At 40.2% G+C, this 16,361-nt stretch overlaps 1 protein-coding gene across 1 annotated transcript in view; it reads left to right on the forward strand.

Annotated features, from left to right (window-relative positions):
• The first annotated feature begins 6,000 nt into the window (after window positions 1-6,000).
• TRPA1 (transient receptor potential cation channel subfamily A member 1) overlaps window positions 6,001-16,361 on the forward strand; it is a 55,920-nt gene continuing 45,559 nt past the window's right edge. Inside the window, exons 1-3 of the mRNA XM_040487607.1 lie at window positions 6,001-6,407; window positions 12,324-12,480; window positions 15,952-16,127. Of these exons, the coding sequence (XP_040343541.1) occupies window positions 6,297-6,407; window positions 12,324-12,480; window positions 15,952-16,127 (444 nt within the window). The 5' untranslated portion in view covers window positions 6,001-6,296. The remainder of the gene's footprint in view (window positions 6,408-12,323; window positions 12,481-15,951; window positions 16,128-16,361) is intronic.

Below are 16,361 nucleotides of genomic sequence, written 5' to 3' on the forward strand. Positions count from 1 at the left end.
TTCCTGATCCATCTGGGTCTGAAGCTAGTTCTACCACAGGCCTTTTTAGTTTGGGGAACAATTAATTCTAGTTTGGGTTAAGCCACTTCTGATTGCATTCTTCTGTTACTTGGTATGAAAAGATGCTTAACCTATGTAAAAATAAATAATGATAATAAACAAAATAAAAGAAAATTTCCCAGAGTCCAAGAGAGATAATCACTAGATTAAAAGTGACCACAGAATACAGAACAGGCAAACAACAGAAGATCACCACTGGATTGCATGATGGTAAAATTTCAGAATAAAAATCTTAAAGTTTTCAGAGAAAGAAATGAAATAAAGTACCAAGAAATAAATGAGAAATAGATTGACATAATACACTTTACCTGCAAAAATGGATGATGAAAAGGGAGCAATAAAGTCTTCAACTTTCTAAGGGAAAATGACTTTGAAAGTGTTTTGTAGCCATTTAAACTGCTATCTAATAGGAAGCCAAAATAAGGAGAGTGTTGGACATGCAAGGACTAGAAATTCTACCACCAACATAGTTGGTCTAAAAGAATTACTTACACGTGGATTCCAAAAAAAATTATATGAATTCAAGAAAAAGAATAAAGATTTTGAGAATGGCAAAATAAAGTGTAATAACAATACAATTTATACTTGTCTAAATACCTTATAAAGTTTAATTCCTTAAAAATCAAACTAAAATACTGGTTGTATTAATACAAATAGAAGAGAAAACCAGGAAGAAGAGAAATGCAAGCATGCTAGCTTATTTTATCATAAATGGGGGAAGTTACAGACAATCATTAACTTTTGAGATTAACAAAAACCTTAAGTTTAAGTGAGTAAAACAATATCATATTATGATGACTTCTCATCAGAAACAGTGGAAGTCAGAAGGCAGAATAATGATATTCAAAGTCCTTAAAAACACACCTGTCAAACAAAAGTTCTCTATCCAGCAGTTTTCAAGCAGACCTCCCTTACCAAAAATATTAAAGAAAGTCCTTGAGATTGAAAAGAAATGACACCAGATAGTAACTCAAAATCTACAGGAAGAAATGAGTCCTGGGACTTTGGAGTGCGTAACATAAAAAAATAACTTATTTTAAAAACCTACTAACAGGTGCGCCTGGGTAACTGAATTGATTAAGCTCTTGATTTTGGCTCAGGTCATGATCTCATGGTTTCTGAGATTGAGCCTTGCAGCAGGCTCTGTGCTGACAGTATGAAGCCTCTTGGGATTCTCTCTCTCCCTCTCTCTCTGCCCCTCCCCTACTCTCCCTGTCCTGCCCCCCTCAAAATAAATAAACTTAAAATGTTTAAAAAACAAAAACCTACCAATAAAGGAGAATGGTTTGCTAAAAGAATTGTTGAACACAAAAGAAGGCAGTAAAGAAGGAACATGGCAGAAAAAGACATGAGACATGAAAAACAAATATCAAAATAGCAGTATCACAGCAACAATTACATTAAAAGTCAATGACTAAACACTAATTAAAAGGCAGAGACATCAAGCCAGATCAAAGAGTAACATCTAACTCTATGCTATATATAGAAATGCACTTTCAAGACACAGTCTTTAACTGTTTAACACAAACAGGTTAAAAGTAAAAGAATGGAAAAAGATTTACCATGGAAGAAGCAAATATAAGATATGTGGAGTAATGATCTCAGACAAAATAGACTTGAAATAGACTTTAAACAAGAAATACTACTAAATACAAAGAAATCTCATTACAATAAAGGAAAAATATAGAAGTGACAACTATAAATACGCATGCATCTAAGAACACAGGCTCCCTCCCCCAAAATGAAGTACATCCTGAACAGAAGAGAATAGACAATATAAGTTATAATTGAAAATTCTAATACTCCCCTCTCAGTAACTAATAGAAGGATAGAAAACCACTAAGAATACAGAAGACTTGAACAACAGTATTAACTGGATCTAATAACATATTCAGAAACTTGACCAAATCAGAGCAAAATACTCATTCTTTTAAGTAACAATCTCCAGGATAGACCACATGGCAGCCATAAAACATGTTTGAACAAGTCTATATTTGAATTTAGACAGATCAAAATCATAAAAAGTGTGTTCCCTGACCACAATCAGATTGGACTAGAATTCAACAACTGAAAGAAATGTGGGGAAACCCCACATAGTTGGAAATTAAACATTATACTCCCAAAAATAACCTGTGAGTAAAAGAAGAAACTACAAATGAAAACACAACAAATCAAAGTTTATGAGATGCCATTAACGCAATGTTTAGAAAGCATCACGTAGCTTTAAATGCTTATGTTAGGAGGAAGAAAGATCTAAAATCAATAACCTAAGGTTACACACCAGGGATGTAGAGAAAGTAGAGCAAATAAAACCCAAAATAACTAGAAAGAAAAAGACTGGAAAGAAAAATGAAACTCAAAATAACTAGAAAGAAAAATGAGAGAGAAGAAACACTGAAAACAATGAAACCTAAAGTAGAAAAACAATGGAGAAAACCAATAAAATTAAAAATTGGTTCTTTGATATCAAGAAACCTGATCAACTATTAGCTCAGGAAGAGGGATGATGCAAATTACCAAAATCAGGAATGAAAGAAAGGACACTGTTATAGACCCTACAAGAATTTAAAGGATTGTAAGGGAATCTTATGAATAACTCTATGTCAATAAATAGACAACTCAGACGAACAAATTTCTTGAAAGGCACAAATTACCTAAATTTACTGAAGAAAAATATAAATTCAGAAAAGATCTATAAAAGAAAAGTGAATTGGTAATTAAATATATTCCCAGAAAAAAGCCAAAAGCCCAGACAACCCAACTCACCAGGCTGTACTGGTGACTTCTATCAGGCATTTTAGAAAGAAATAATACCAATACTATATATACAACTTCAGAAAATAGAAGGGAACATTTCTCAACCCTATCAGTGAGGCCACTATTTGCGCTGCTACCAAAGCCATACAGAGACATTAGACAAAAGAAAAACTAAAGACCAATACTCTTCATGGATATAAACACCAAAATCTTTAACAAAAGATTAGCAAACTGAATTCAGCAACATATAGAAGGTTGATTTGGGGTGCCTGGGTGGCGCAGTAGGTGAAACATCCGACTTCAGCTCAGGTCACGATCTCACGGTCTAGTCTGTGAGTTCGAGCCCCACATCAGACTCTGTGTTGACAGCTCAGAGCCTGGAACCTGCTTCAGATTCTGGGTCTCGCTCTCTCTACTTCTCTCACGCTCTCTCTGTCTCTCAAGGGGGAATAAACATTAAAAAAAAAAGTTGATTTAACATTAGAAAATCAATTAACGTAAAAGAATAAATGAGTAAAAGCACATAATCTCCTCAATAGTTGTAGAGAAAGCATCAGCCAAAATTTAACACCCTCTCATGATTAAAAACTCAAAGTAATCATGGAAGATATATTCCTCTATCTGCTCATAGGTAACCAAGAAAACTCTAATTTAACATCATACTCAGTGGTGAAGGGGAATACATTTCCCCTAAGACTGGGAAAAAGGTAAGATGTCCATTCTCTGGACTTCTATTCAACAATGCCCTAGAACTTCTAGCCAGTGCATGACAGTGGAGAAAAAAAGTTAAAGACATACAGTTCGGAACGAAAGAAGCCAACTGTCCTTACAGCAAAAAATATGATCTTATGTGTATAAATTTCTAAGAAATCCAGAAAAAAGTTATTACAGTTAATTGGGAAAAGAACCAATTTGGAGGATTTATACTATCTGATTTCCAAATTACCAGGAAGTGGGGCGCCTGGGTGGCGCAGTCGGTTAAGCGTCCGACTTCAGCCAGGTCACCATCTCGCGGTCCGTGAGTTCGAGCCCCGCGTCGGGCTCTGGGCTGATGGCTCAGAGCCTGGAGCCTGTTTCCGATTCTGTGTCTCCCTCTCTCTCTGCCCCTCCCCCGTTCATGCTCTGTCTCTCTCTGTCCCAAAAATAAATAAACGTTGAAAAAAAATTAAAAAAATTACCAGGAAGCTACAAAATCAAGACTGTGTGGTACTGACTTACTTACACAGAGACCTACCTACTGATGAGTGGGATAGAATACCAGGTCCAGAAACAAACCCATATTTTATGGCCAATTGATTTTTGATGAAGGTTCCAAGGCAATTATGAAGAAAGCGTAGTTGTTGTTTTTTTAACAAATGGTGACATTTGAATACCCATATGCAATAAAAATAAACTTAGACCTCTACCTCACACCTTATGCAAAAAGGAACTCAAAATGAATCTACGTAAGAGACCAAAACCATAAGCCTTCTTTTTAACCTTAACATAGGCAAAGATTGCTTTATATGAAACCCAAAGCACAATCTGTACTAACAAATTAGACTTTTTATCAACATTAAAAGTTTTGCTTTTCAGAAGACACCAATGAGAAAATAAAAGCCACAGACTCTGAAAAAATATTTGTGGATCATTTATCTGATACAAAACTTGTATCCAGAATAAAGAACTATTACAACTCAATACTCAGAAGACAACTCAATTTAAAAAAGCAAAGTAAGTAAGAAGCACTCCGTCAAGACATATGGGCGGCTAATGAGGAATGAAAAACACATACAACATCATTAGTCATTAGGGAAATGCCAATTAAAGCCACAAGGAGATACCACTCTATACACACTAGACTGATTAAAATCAAAAAGACTGCTGATACCAAGATTTGGTGAGGATATGGAGAAACTGGAAACCTCACACTGCGCTCGTGGGCACGTAAAATGGCATAGCCACTGTGGAAAAACAGTTTGGAAATGTCATACAAAGCTCAACTTATCATACGACCCAGCAACTCACTACTAGGTATTTAACCAAGAGAAATGAAAATTTACATGTCCACAAAAAGATGTGCATGAACAATTTCATAGCAGCATTATTTACAATAGACAAAAATTAGAAACAATCCAATGTCCATCAACTGGTAGATGGCAAACTGATACATGGTGAGAACTTCAATATTACCCTAAAGCATTCCACTTCACAGGTGAAATTGTTAACAACTTGCAATATCTCTTGATAGACTGAGGGCGAGGGCTTCGTAGTTCCAGAATATCACCATGCTAAGTTACCTGCCCGTAAGTTCAGCCCAGTGTGGCCCCTATGCCAAGTGGTCCACAAATCTTTATTTAGTGTAGGATCTATGGCCAGGTCCTGGAGCCACGTGTGACAGGTGCTGGAGATTCCCAGGTGAATATGACAATCAAGGGCCTTAAAGGAGCACACAGATTGTCCAGACAAGAGACCGCCAAAGCTAAGTGCTGGCCTGTGCAAAGCTAATCAGTTTTGGAAAGAAGTTTTTTGTTTTTCTTTCTAACCTTGTAGCCTAAACACCACTGCAACAGTTTCAGAGGCTCCACTGAATGAACATTAAGAGAAGTGGCCTCTGCAATTGAGAGGAGACCCTACCACCCCACAATTTACACCCATGCCCTTGATTAACAAATGCAGTGCAGGCCCCTGAAGGTAAACCTTTCAAACAAAGCTGAGGGTAAACAGCCCACAGGAGTCGATAGGATTTACCTTTAACCTAACAAGTAACTTTTTCAGCCATTGTGAAACACCAAATCATGAGATAAGCATTGCCATCCACAGGAAACGGAACCTGAAGTGCTAAGAGACCTGATCTAGTTGCTCAAACCAGTGCTAGGATTTAGTCCCTCATTTTTTTTTTTTTTTTTTTTTTTTTTGAAAGAGACGCTTTTCTAAAAACCTTATTTCCAAGTCAAAGAGCTAGACTTCTAAAATGAAATGAGAAACCCAACCTCAGAAGCTTTGGGGGGGGGGCATCCTAAAAATTAAAAATCTTCCCAATGTACCCAGTTATTCTCTCATTCTCAACTATCACCCCCCCCACCCCCGCCTCCCTTCCTTCCCTCGCCCCTCTCCCCGGTTGTGCGGGTGGGCGGTTCTTACTGTTTTTATTATAAAAGATTCCAGATTCCTTGGATCCACACTGGCCTGACGCCATGACTTAGGGGGTGCGTTGCCGCGGTCGCAGGTCGGACAGGCAAGTCGTGCGTGCTCTGGGCCCGAAGCGACGAGCGGGGGACAGTCTCGGCGCGGCCACCCCTTCGCCGCGCGCGGACAAGAGGTCTGTGTCCCTGCCTCTTCCCGGTGTCCCTCCTGCTTCCTGCGCTGCAAGCGGCCCCGGGGCCGAAGAACCCCTTCCAGAAGTTCTCTCGGCCTCCGGCCGCCTCCCCTCAATCTCTCGCCGCAGGTCCTCGCGCACGTGGAGAGCAGCTGGCGCAGGTGGCGACGGGGTGCGGTCGATGAGGCGCAGCCTGAGGAAGATGCTGAGCCCTGGGGGTAAGCACGAGCCCCAGGGCGCAGTCTACCAGGGCGTGGAGAACGGCATGGACGGCCGCAAGGACTCGCTGAAGGTACCCTAGGCGCTGGGCGGTGGGGACGGGTCCGAAGCACGGGCGGGGGCGGCTCTGCTGAACTCTGCGCTCCTGCGTTCAAGGTTTCCCAGCCGGCTGCCCCGGGACCCGAGGGCGCCGAGCGCCGCGAGATGGGCGGGCGGGTTTCAGAACGTGTGTGCGGTGCACTGGGGGCCCCGAGGGGCGCGTTAGCGAGGCGCCCCCGCAGCCTGCCGGGTCCTTTGTGTTTGTCCGCTGGTTTGCGCGGCCCGCCTTTGCTCACGGGCGGGCACCTGCGGCTTCGGGGACTTAGCCCAAAGTACTGAACATGGCGGGACTGGCGAGTTCCTCCAGGGAGTGGGGGCTTCTGGAAGGACTGTGAAAGAGGAGGCCGTTGGACGCAGGGTAGGTGGTCTTCGCGAGACCCCGAGGGCTAGGACGGGTTTCTGTTGTTTGCGCGGTTCCCGGGACACCCTGACGTCCGGAGAGGCAGGGCGCAGTCTGAGCGCCGAGGCTGTTGGGGGCTCTGCAAACCCGCCCCTGGCTGTCTTCACGTGGTCGGCGGGAAGAAGGGTCTCTTTTTAAGCGTTAAAACGTCCCAAGTGTGTCTCCCGTGCCCCACCTGGAATCCCTTTCCACGGTGGAATCCACGTTAACAGTTCCTTGTGTATTTTCCAGAGCGCACAGGGAGGGAGACGCGGGTTGCACAAATACACGCCCGTGACTTACTATGTTATATTTTAGGATACTTTAAAGATCAGCACCTGGAGGTGTACTTCACTCTTATTCTGCAGCTTTATAGTAGTCTCTTGTATGAGTTTGTCATTCATTGGTCCAGCAAGAGTGGACAGGGTTTTTGTTTTGCATCACAGGTGAGATTGTGTCTGAGTGTAGATGCAGTTTTTTGTTGTTGTTGTTGTTGTTGTCAGTACATTTAGTGAATATGCATGTATGTAAAAGTCCCAGCAGGATCAAGAGCTTTAATTAAAAAAAAAAAAAAGTTTATTGATTTTTGAGAGAGAGAGACAGTGCGAGACGGGCAGGGGCAGAGAGAGGCGGGGAGACACAATTCGAAGCAGGGGCCAGGCTCTGAGCTGTCAGCTCAGAGGGGCTCAAAGGCATGACCTGAGCTGGAAGTCAGACGCTTAACTGACTGAGCCACACAGGTGCCCCAAGAGCTTTAATTTTGATTGAAATCACCAGATTGGCACTGCTGCCAATCATGTAAGTCAGGCACGTGTAGTAAGTCACATAAACTGACAAACCAGACTTCCCAAGGTGATTCTGTTTGCAACCCCAGATTAAACACTGACTTTTTTCCTCCTCCTTAGTTTTAGAGTATTAACCGGCATCTATAGGGTTAATACAAAGACCTGAGCTCTCGAGTTGATTTCAAGCACTAGGATAATGTCTTTGGAATTAATATTATGGAATGGAAGAAAATTTTACATTTCAAAAATCGCATCCGAGATCCTTCACTTACCAATGTGGTTTTGTCTTAGATATTTACGGGAGGTTTTCTGCAGCACAAAGTCTCAAACTTCATTTTCTTCATGGTTTTTATTTAACTGTCTTTAGTTTTATTGCCTAAGTCAAGTGGAGCCATTTAGGTTATTAAGACTTTTAGAAGCCACAATAGAGCTTGTAGTTTGAGGGATTTATGTATTTTATTATGTACAATAATTCCAGATCATTCTGTAGAAATGTCAGTGGTGAGACTAACTACAAATAAGTACGTGTAATACTGTGGAGAGTTCTTACTCTAAGGATTTCCTTATTAAAAAGATGTGTATATTTTCTCCAGCATAGACCCACTATTTCAGGAGTACTAACAAAATCAAAGGATGGGAGAAACTTTACAAGATGAGAAATGTGGAAAAAGAACCATCTGATGCTTTTAGCTTTTTTCATGACTTTCTTTCAAGAGAATTAATGCATTAGCATTTGACCCTTCATTTGCTACAGTCTTTCACCTAGGTTCCCTCTTTTTTACTCCATTACTGCTTGTATGTATTTCGCTGAGGCAACCTAGAACAAATGTATTTGATATCTCTGTTTTAAAGGGCTTAGAATTAACTTTTTAAAAGTGATCTAGTCCATCATGTTCCATAGCTAGTCATATAGTTCAGAAATCAAAAGAATCTGAAGTAACTCTGTGACCATAAAAAACTATATTGAATGTATAATAATTTTCTCTAAATGACCTCCTTGGCTTACTTTCAGAACTTTCTTTAAGCAGTCTCTTCAAAGCCTGCCTTAACATATCATGTACTGAATTCAGACTGTTGAGCACATCTGATGAGCTTATATAAAGTACTTAGATGCTCTTTTGTCATTGTGAATTCAGCAGTACTTTGTGAGTGTCTGAACTTAGTACTTGTTCTCAGAGTGTGTAATTGGGTTTGTGTTGACCGCACATCGCTGAGCAGACCTGTGAATTGTTCTTTCTGGCACCGTGGGGTGGGCAGTGTAATCCCTTTATTATCACTGGAAGAACATCAAATTCAGTGGCTAAAATACTTCCAAATGGAATTAGACAAACCCTGCCTTTGCTGGGTGAGACATTGAGAATTCGCTTACTTCTGTAAGAAATTCATTTTAAATTTATAACTGAATCTGTAAATTTGGAAATGGTTGGATGCTAATCTATCCTTCATCCACTAAAATTATGTGTAGCTTACATAGAATTTAGTAGTTGACAAGTGATACAATGTATTTTAAGGACTGTCCTGGAAAAGTGATTTCTCAGGTACTATTCCATGATAACAGAGCAAAACCCAAAGTTCAAAATTTTAAGGGATTTTGTTTTATTTATTTCAGCCTGACATTTGATGAGTGAATGCTAATATGCTCCATGTTTATTAACTATGGTTTTTTTGTTTTTTTTTTTTAATTTTTTTTTTCAACATTTATTTATTTTTGGGACAGAGAGAGACAGAGCATGAACGGGGGAGGGGCAGAGAGAGAGGGAGACACAGAATTGGAAACAGGCTCCAGGCTCTGAGCCATCAGCCCAGAGCCCGACGCGGGGCTCGAACTCACGGACCGCAAGATCATGACCTGGCTGAAGTCGGACGCTTAACCGACTGTGCCACCCAGGCGCCCCTATTAACTATGTTTTAAAATGCATTAGGTACAGCACACCTGGGTGGCTCAGTTGATTGAGCACCTGACTCTTGATTTCAGCTCATGTCATGATCCCTGGGTTAGGGGATTGAGCCCCACGTTGGGCTCCACTGAGCATGGACCCTGCTTAAGATTCTTTCTCCCCCTCTCCACTGCTCTCTCTCTCTTAATAAAATAAAATAAGTACTTTAACACTTCTTTTTATTTCATGTGTGTCAAATGTGACTAGTCATAGCTAAAGACAGAATTAAAGCAAGTACCTGGATCATCTGTTTGAAGAAGGTTTCAGCATTCTCAGGAAGTACTTATTCTACAGTGGTTTCTAGGACTATTATCTTATAAAACGTTTTGCTTTTGGTTCATGTGATGAAATATTAAGAAATATCTTCAGAAAAAAATCAGACAAATGTCTCATTTGGTCACATATTTGCAAAGCTGCAAGGGCCATTGAGAAATAATTTTAGTACATATATTACCATAACAATGGAATGAGGTTCCATTAATTTTCCACATTGCTTTTTAAAAAGGTAGTCTGGGGGAAATTCTGCAGTGGATAATGATCCATTTGGCCCCACCTGCTGCTCTATAAGAGCTCTGGGTCTTATTTCCTTCCTTCCTCCACTGTCTCTTTCTGGCATACTTATTTACATGTAGAAAGTATCACAGAAAATAAGTATCCAAATGTGTGGTACACATTCAGTACAGACAGTGTGAGGAAAGAACTAACGAGTGTTTTTCAAACTGTTTTTTTTTTGTCATAGAATCCCTTTAAACTTAAAATTGAAGATTCCAAAGAATGCTAGTTTTGGGGTTAGAGCCACCAATATTTGCTGTATTGGAAATTTTTTAAAAATGGAGGAAAAAATGGGAATCCATGGCACACATTCCAGCAACTGTCAGTGCTGTAATGTCCCCATATGTCCTGTGGCCTGTTATTGGGCACTTTTGAGAGACAAAGCAAGGCCAGGCTAGAGAATAGCATCTTGTATTTCTCATGAAGGCCTCAAGGAGGAGGGAGAATTAAGGAGGGCATTGGATTGGAAACAAGAAGAGAGAGAAGGGCACGCTTCACTCTGGTAGACAGCCTGGTTTAACTCTCGCTAAGTCCCCCATGAACACAGCACAGCATGGGGCTAGAAGAGGTTAGCTTCTGGTAGAACACTTGTATACCATTCAGGGACATGCCAGGGTTTGGCTACAGCCTTATTTGGGGGCCAAAATCTGCAATTTGGCTTTGGCAAGCAAACATCAAAATACCTAATCCAGTGCAATTTCCAGTGTCTCCAAATTGGTATGTAATCAATACCATCATATCTAAGCAATATAAGAATGTTAGCAATAGAATAAGGTATGTCATTCATATTTATGGATCATACCTAGTACTCACTTTCAAATATAAGGGGGAATTCTAGAAGCAACTTTGAATAAATCTCTTATCAGTCACTTGAAGTATAATTTGTAAATGAGTATAATTATTTTGAAAATTCTTAATTTTCTATATAAAACCAATACTAAGAATTCTCCAGTAGTTGAATAGGGAACTAGATTGTCAGCTAATACAGGTAGTAAGAGAGGATACATTAATTAACTTTTAGAAAAATGGAACATACTTTTGGATCTGAAGTATTTATGAAAATTTAAATAATGCAAGGCAGGATAATAGAAACAAGTTTATCACATGAAGGCTTTTAAAAAATTTTGTTTGCTAGAGTAACACTAATAACATCAAATAAAATTATTTTTGAAGATTAGTTTTTAGTTACCTTAGTCTGTTTAGGCCATGAGATTTTCTAGAAAAGGTTCTGTTTGGGAATTTTTCATATCTTGTGAGAATCAAAAGCAGAATGTCAACACTGTCCCCACAAACTTTACAAGGAAGAATTATGATTATGATAAATCATCCTCAGTCCGATCATAATAAATAATTTAAAAAATAGGAAGAAAAGAGTGTTAAAGAAAAACAGGTATTCATAAAAGCTCACACTCCTCCCTTGGCATCAGTGGAAGTGAGCGTGTGCTTGGAGTTACACTTTTATAGGCCAGTGACAACATCAACTGTGCCAAAAGCTTACTGAGCTTACTCTACAAAGTCTGTTCTTATGGTTTATGATTAAAGCATTTACCGTATCAGAGTTCATTCTGTGATGATGGTTTTTACCTTGGCTTTACTTTCTACTGCATGTTGGTTTTTCCAACATTCGCCAGTCAGCCAAAATATATATTCCATGCATCTCCGGTTCAAGTTCTCACTTTGCCATTTAGCGTGCCTCTGGGCAAATTGTGTCACCTCTCAGTGTCCTGACATCTGGTCCTAAGTAAGTGCACAGAAATGCTGGCATTTCCAGTGTGCAGAGAACAATGAGGAGGTGAACCTGACCTGAATTGGCCTGGTGCAGGATTCCAGTAGTCAGAAGAGGAGGAATTACTTAATCCCAGGGTGGTGAGTGGGCAGCTGGTTTAGGGTACTGACCACGTAGGTTACATGACTTGATCCTTGCATTCACGAAAATCTTTTTATCTAACCAAAATCCCCCATGCTTTAATTTAAGTACATTTTCACCTGACAAAGAAAACTTCTCTGTATTTTCACTATATTTAGTATTTCTTAGATCATATCCCTTACAATTACTTCAAAACTTTTCAAGCATTTACTTGTACCTTCTATATGTCTGTGTGCATTTTGTGTTCTTTAAAAAATATTTTATCATACGCATGATAAATAGTTTTGGATGATAGTAACCGTTTAACAGTTAATCTGTATTGAGTTTTATATATACTTGTTGGAGGTAAAAATTTTTTGTATGCTTCCAGGTGGTTTTTGAAGGAAGTACATGTAGATTTAACTTGATGAAGAAACGAAAGAAGTTAAGCAAATATGATGACGTGAACGCATCCCCTTTGCACCATGCTGCAGAAGAAGGTCAAGTGCAGCTGATGGGGATGATCATCAATGACTCCTCTTTTGAAGGTGACGAAATGTTATAATAAGTGCTACATAAGTCCATCATCCGTTAGATTCATTGGAAAGAGTGGTATGAGGTAATTTTGAGGAGCATATTAGTTCCAGATTATAAGGGACCTGAATATCTTACTCAGGAGTGTGGTTTGCCCTTTGGGCCAGTGTTCCTCAAATGTTTCCACTGAGGTCCATGCTGAATGTGGAGCCTGCTTGAGGTTCTCCCTCTCCCTCTCCCCCCCCTTTCCCGCTCACGTGCACTCTCTCTCTCAAAAAAAAAGAATATATATTTCCACTGAAATACTGCAAAGGATGGTACACATACCTGGGATGCTGTACAACATGAACAGATTTCTCTCATATGCATTTTATGTATTCTTCTCTATTATTTCCATTGAGGTCATTCTGCACTTAAATTTCATATCATTAAATAATATTGAGACTCCAAGAAGATGGAACATCGTCCCCTAGTTCAGCCTTGTGCATACACCGTCTTGTTGGAGAAACTCAACTGTAACAAGGAAGGGGGATGCCACAGAGATTTAAACAGTGAGATGTTATGATAAGACCTTCATTATTTAAGATGATTCTATCAATATTGTAGAAGATAGATTGGAAGTGGAAGCCCAATGAGAAAGCTACCTTAGTAGTGAAGAAAAGGTGAGAGTCCACCAGGGTTTTGAGATTGGAATAGGGAAAAGAAAGAATCAAGAGCTCTTTTGCATGTAGAGCAGGCAGTGCTTGATAAGAGATTTGACGTGAAGAGAAAGTGGCAAGCGGTTGAACTGACTTTGAGATTCCTAATTTAGGAGATGAGGCTGATAGTATAGCTATCCAGAAAAGAAGGCATATGAAAAAAAACAGGGGCGCCTGGGTGGCTCAGTCTCTTGAGCATACAACTTTGGCTCAGGTCATCTCGCAGTTCACAGGTTCAAGCCCCGTGTTGGGCTCTGTGCTGATGGCTTGGAGCCTGGAGCCTGCTTCAGATTCTGTGTCTCCCTCTGTCTCTGCTCCTCCCCCATTCGCACTGTGTCTCTTTCTCTGTCTCTCTCCCTCTCAAAAATAAACGTTAAAAAAAAAAAAATAAACAACAGAAGAAAACTCAGAGTAAGATGTGAGGAATAGTGAATTTGGTTTGGTCATACTGAGTCTGAAAGGCCCAGAGGACAGCTACTTGAAAATGTCCAGTAGATTAGTAGATTAATAGCTAGTGTTCTAGTAGACTAGAACTCTAGAAGGAAGGGAGCTGCCCCCACAGGGCCAATGAGGCTGTGGAAGTGCATGGAGATCCTTTAGGAGGTCATGAAATTGCCCGCAAAGGTAGCTAAGGGTAGAGCACAAATACCGAGGATCAGATGGCAGAAGAAAAACCAACAAGAGGATGGTGAGATGTGATGGAGAAGATATTAATGGTACACAAGCCAAGAGAAGAGTTTTTGGATAGATGAGTAATGAGAAATACTGTATCAAAGAGATCAAATAGAAGTAAGATCCCAATAACCCTTATATTAAAAGGCCTCAGTGACCTTTGTAAAAATGATTTCTGGAAAGTGATGGAGATAAAAGTCAAATTCAAGTTATTTAATGAATGGGAATTTATAATTTTAAGCCCCTATTTAAGTTGGGGCTGAATGAAATACTTGAGTGTCCTGATCAATCAAAATGATCAAAGAATGTGTATGAGTATGCGGGAGAGGACGTGTGTGTGTGCGTGCACACTTGTGTTGCTGAGAATGAGGTACTTGGGTGAGTGAAAAGAATGGAAAGATACATTCTAAAAGGAGGAAAATGGGGGGTGGACACCTGGGTGGCTCGGTTGAGCATCTAATTCTTGATTTCAGCTCAGGTCATGATCCCGTGGTTGTGGGATCGAGGCCCACATTGGGTTCTGCACTGGGCATGAAGCCTGTTTGGGATTCTCTCTCTCTCTTTCTCTCTCTGCCCCATCCCCCGCATTCCTTCTCCCTCTCTCTCTCTTTCTCAATTAATACATAAATCAATAAATGAACATTTAAAAAGGAAAAGAAAAAATGCAAAATGTGGCTGCAGCATGGTTCCAGATGGTCCTCAAATAATATTTGTGACTGAATACTTTCCTCGCGCCTCAGACATAAGAATATTTTGCCACTAATTAAAAAGCAGACAGTCAAGTCTATTTTAAAACAGATGTAAGACATTGTGGTATGAAAGGGCATATTCTTAGGCTGAGCCCACAGGGTAAATAGTACAATATGTTGTATCCTAGAAATAAGTGGGAACCACTTATGGCATCAGGAGCACAGGCCCTAATTCCAGTCTTCTAGTTTATTAGTGATATGTCTTTTTTTCTCATTAACATTTTTTGAACCATGGCTAGGGGCCAAATACTCTACTAAGATCTTCGAAGACATGATTTGATACTCTTTTCCCCCAAACATTGTGAAATATATATATATTTAAAATTTTTTCTTTCCCCTTTCTTTCCTCCCTTCCCCTCACTCATCCTTTTCTTCTTCCTTCCCTCTTACCAAATTTGAATATACTAACACTGAGGTTCAAAGAGGTAAGGCAGTTTGTAGAACTCTGTACTAGCTATGTAATGTTAGCAAGGTTTTGAACTCTCCAGGGCTCATTTTTCTTTATCTTTCTGAAAAATGTTCATGGTTCCTTGTGGGCCTTTAGAGGGTTGGGTGCAATAATGATTGTGTAGAACTTAGTAGAGTTCCTGGCATATAGTTTCTGCTTTTAGGTGAGCTCAATATTTTATAACTATCCCCAAATTCATACCACAGATAAAAGCTTGTAGCAGTAGGAGAATCTGTTTCTTACAGATGCTGCAGACAGACATCTAACTCATTTAACAAAGTCCATGCCATACGTCAGCGTATCTGCTGTATATTCAGGTGTCCATTAGATGTGTCTTAAGAACTGAAGCAGGGGCGCCTGGGTGGCGCAGTCGGTTGGGCGTCCTACTTCAGCCAGGTCATGATCTCGCGGTCCATGAGTTCGAGCCCCGCGTCAGGCTCTGGGCTGATGGCTCAGAGCCTGGAGCCTGTTTCCGATTCTGTGTCTCCCTCTCTCTCTGCCCCTCCCCCGTTCATGCTCTGTCTCTCTCTGTCCCAAAAATAAATAAACGTTGAAAAAAAAATTAAAAAAAAAAAAGAACTGAAGCAATACTTTAATTAACAATTTTTTAATGTTTATTTTGAGAGCAAGTGAGCAGGGGAGGGGCAGAGAGAGAGGGAAACAGAATCCCAAGCAGGCCCTGTACTGTCAGCATGGTGCCCGATGCGGGGCTCAAACTCCTGAACTGCAAGATAATGACCTGAGCCAAAATCAAGACTTGGATGCTTAACTGACTGAGCCCACCCCTTCATTTTATTATACAGAAGGTGAAGCCTATGTTAGTAGCACTTGGCACTGAGCTTTGAAGTGAATAGGCATCAGTAGGTGTTGGATATAGTCCAAGCAAAATCTAATCCTTACTTTGGTGTCTTTTTCTAGTGCTGAATGTGATGGATGATTATGGAAATACCCCTCTGCACTGGGCCACAGAAAAAAACCAAGTTGAAAGTGTTAAGTTTCTTCTTAGCAAAGGAGCCAACCCAAACCTCCGAAACAGCAACATGTTGGCTCCTCTTCACATCGCTGTGCAGGGCTTACACAATGAGGTGATGAAGGTAAGGCTTCTGCCATCTCCCCATCATAGCATAGGATAGGACCCACGTCCTGTGGTCTCTGCCTGAGCCAGAGTGGCCAACCTAACCTTACCAGAGCAAATGGAAATAGTGGTAATAATGTTGGTTTTACTTCTGACCAGCCAATGATGAATAGTGATTATAGTCTTGCTTTTATGTAGCAGCATTTTCTAAAAAGATTCATATATTTTAATTTATTTAATCATCATTAAAAGA

Source organism: Herpailurus yagouaroundi, unplaced genomic scaffold, assembly GCF_014898765.1.
Source record: "Herpailurus yagouaroundi ecotype Mexico unplaced genomic scaffold, PumYag 165, whole genome shotgun sequence".
Taxonomy (NCBI): domain Eukaryota; kingdom Metazoa; phylum Chordata; class Mammalia; order Carnivora; family Felidae; genus Herpailurus; species Herpailurus yagouaroundi.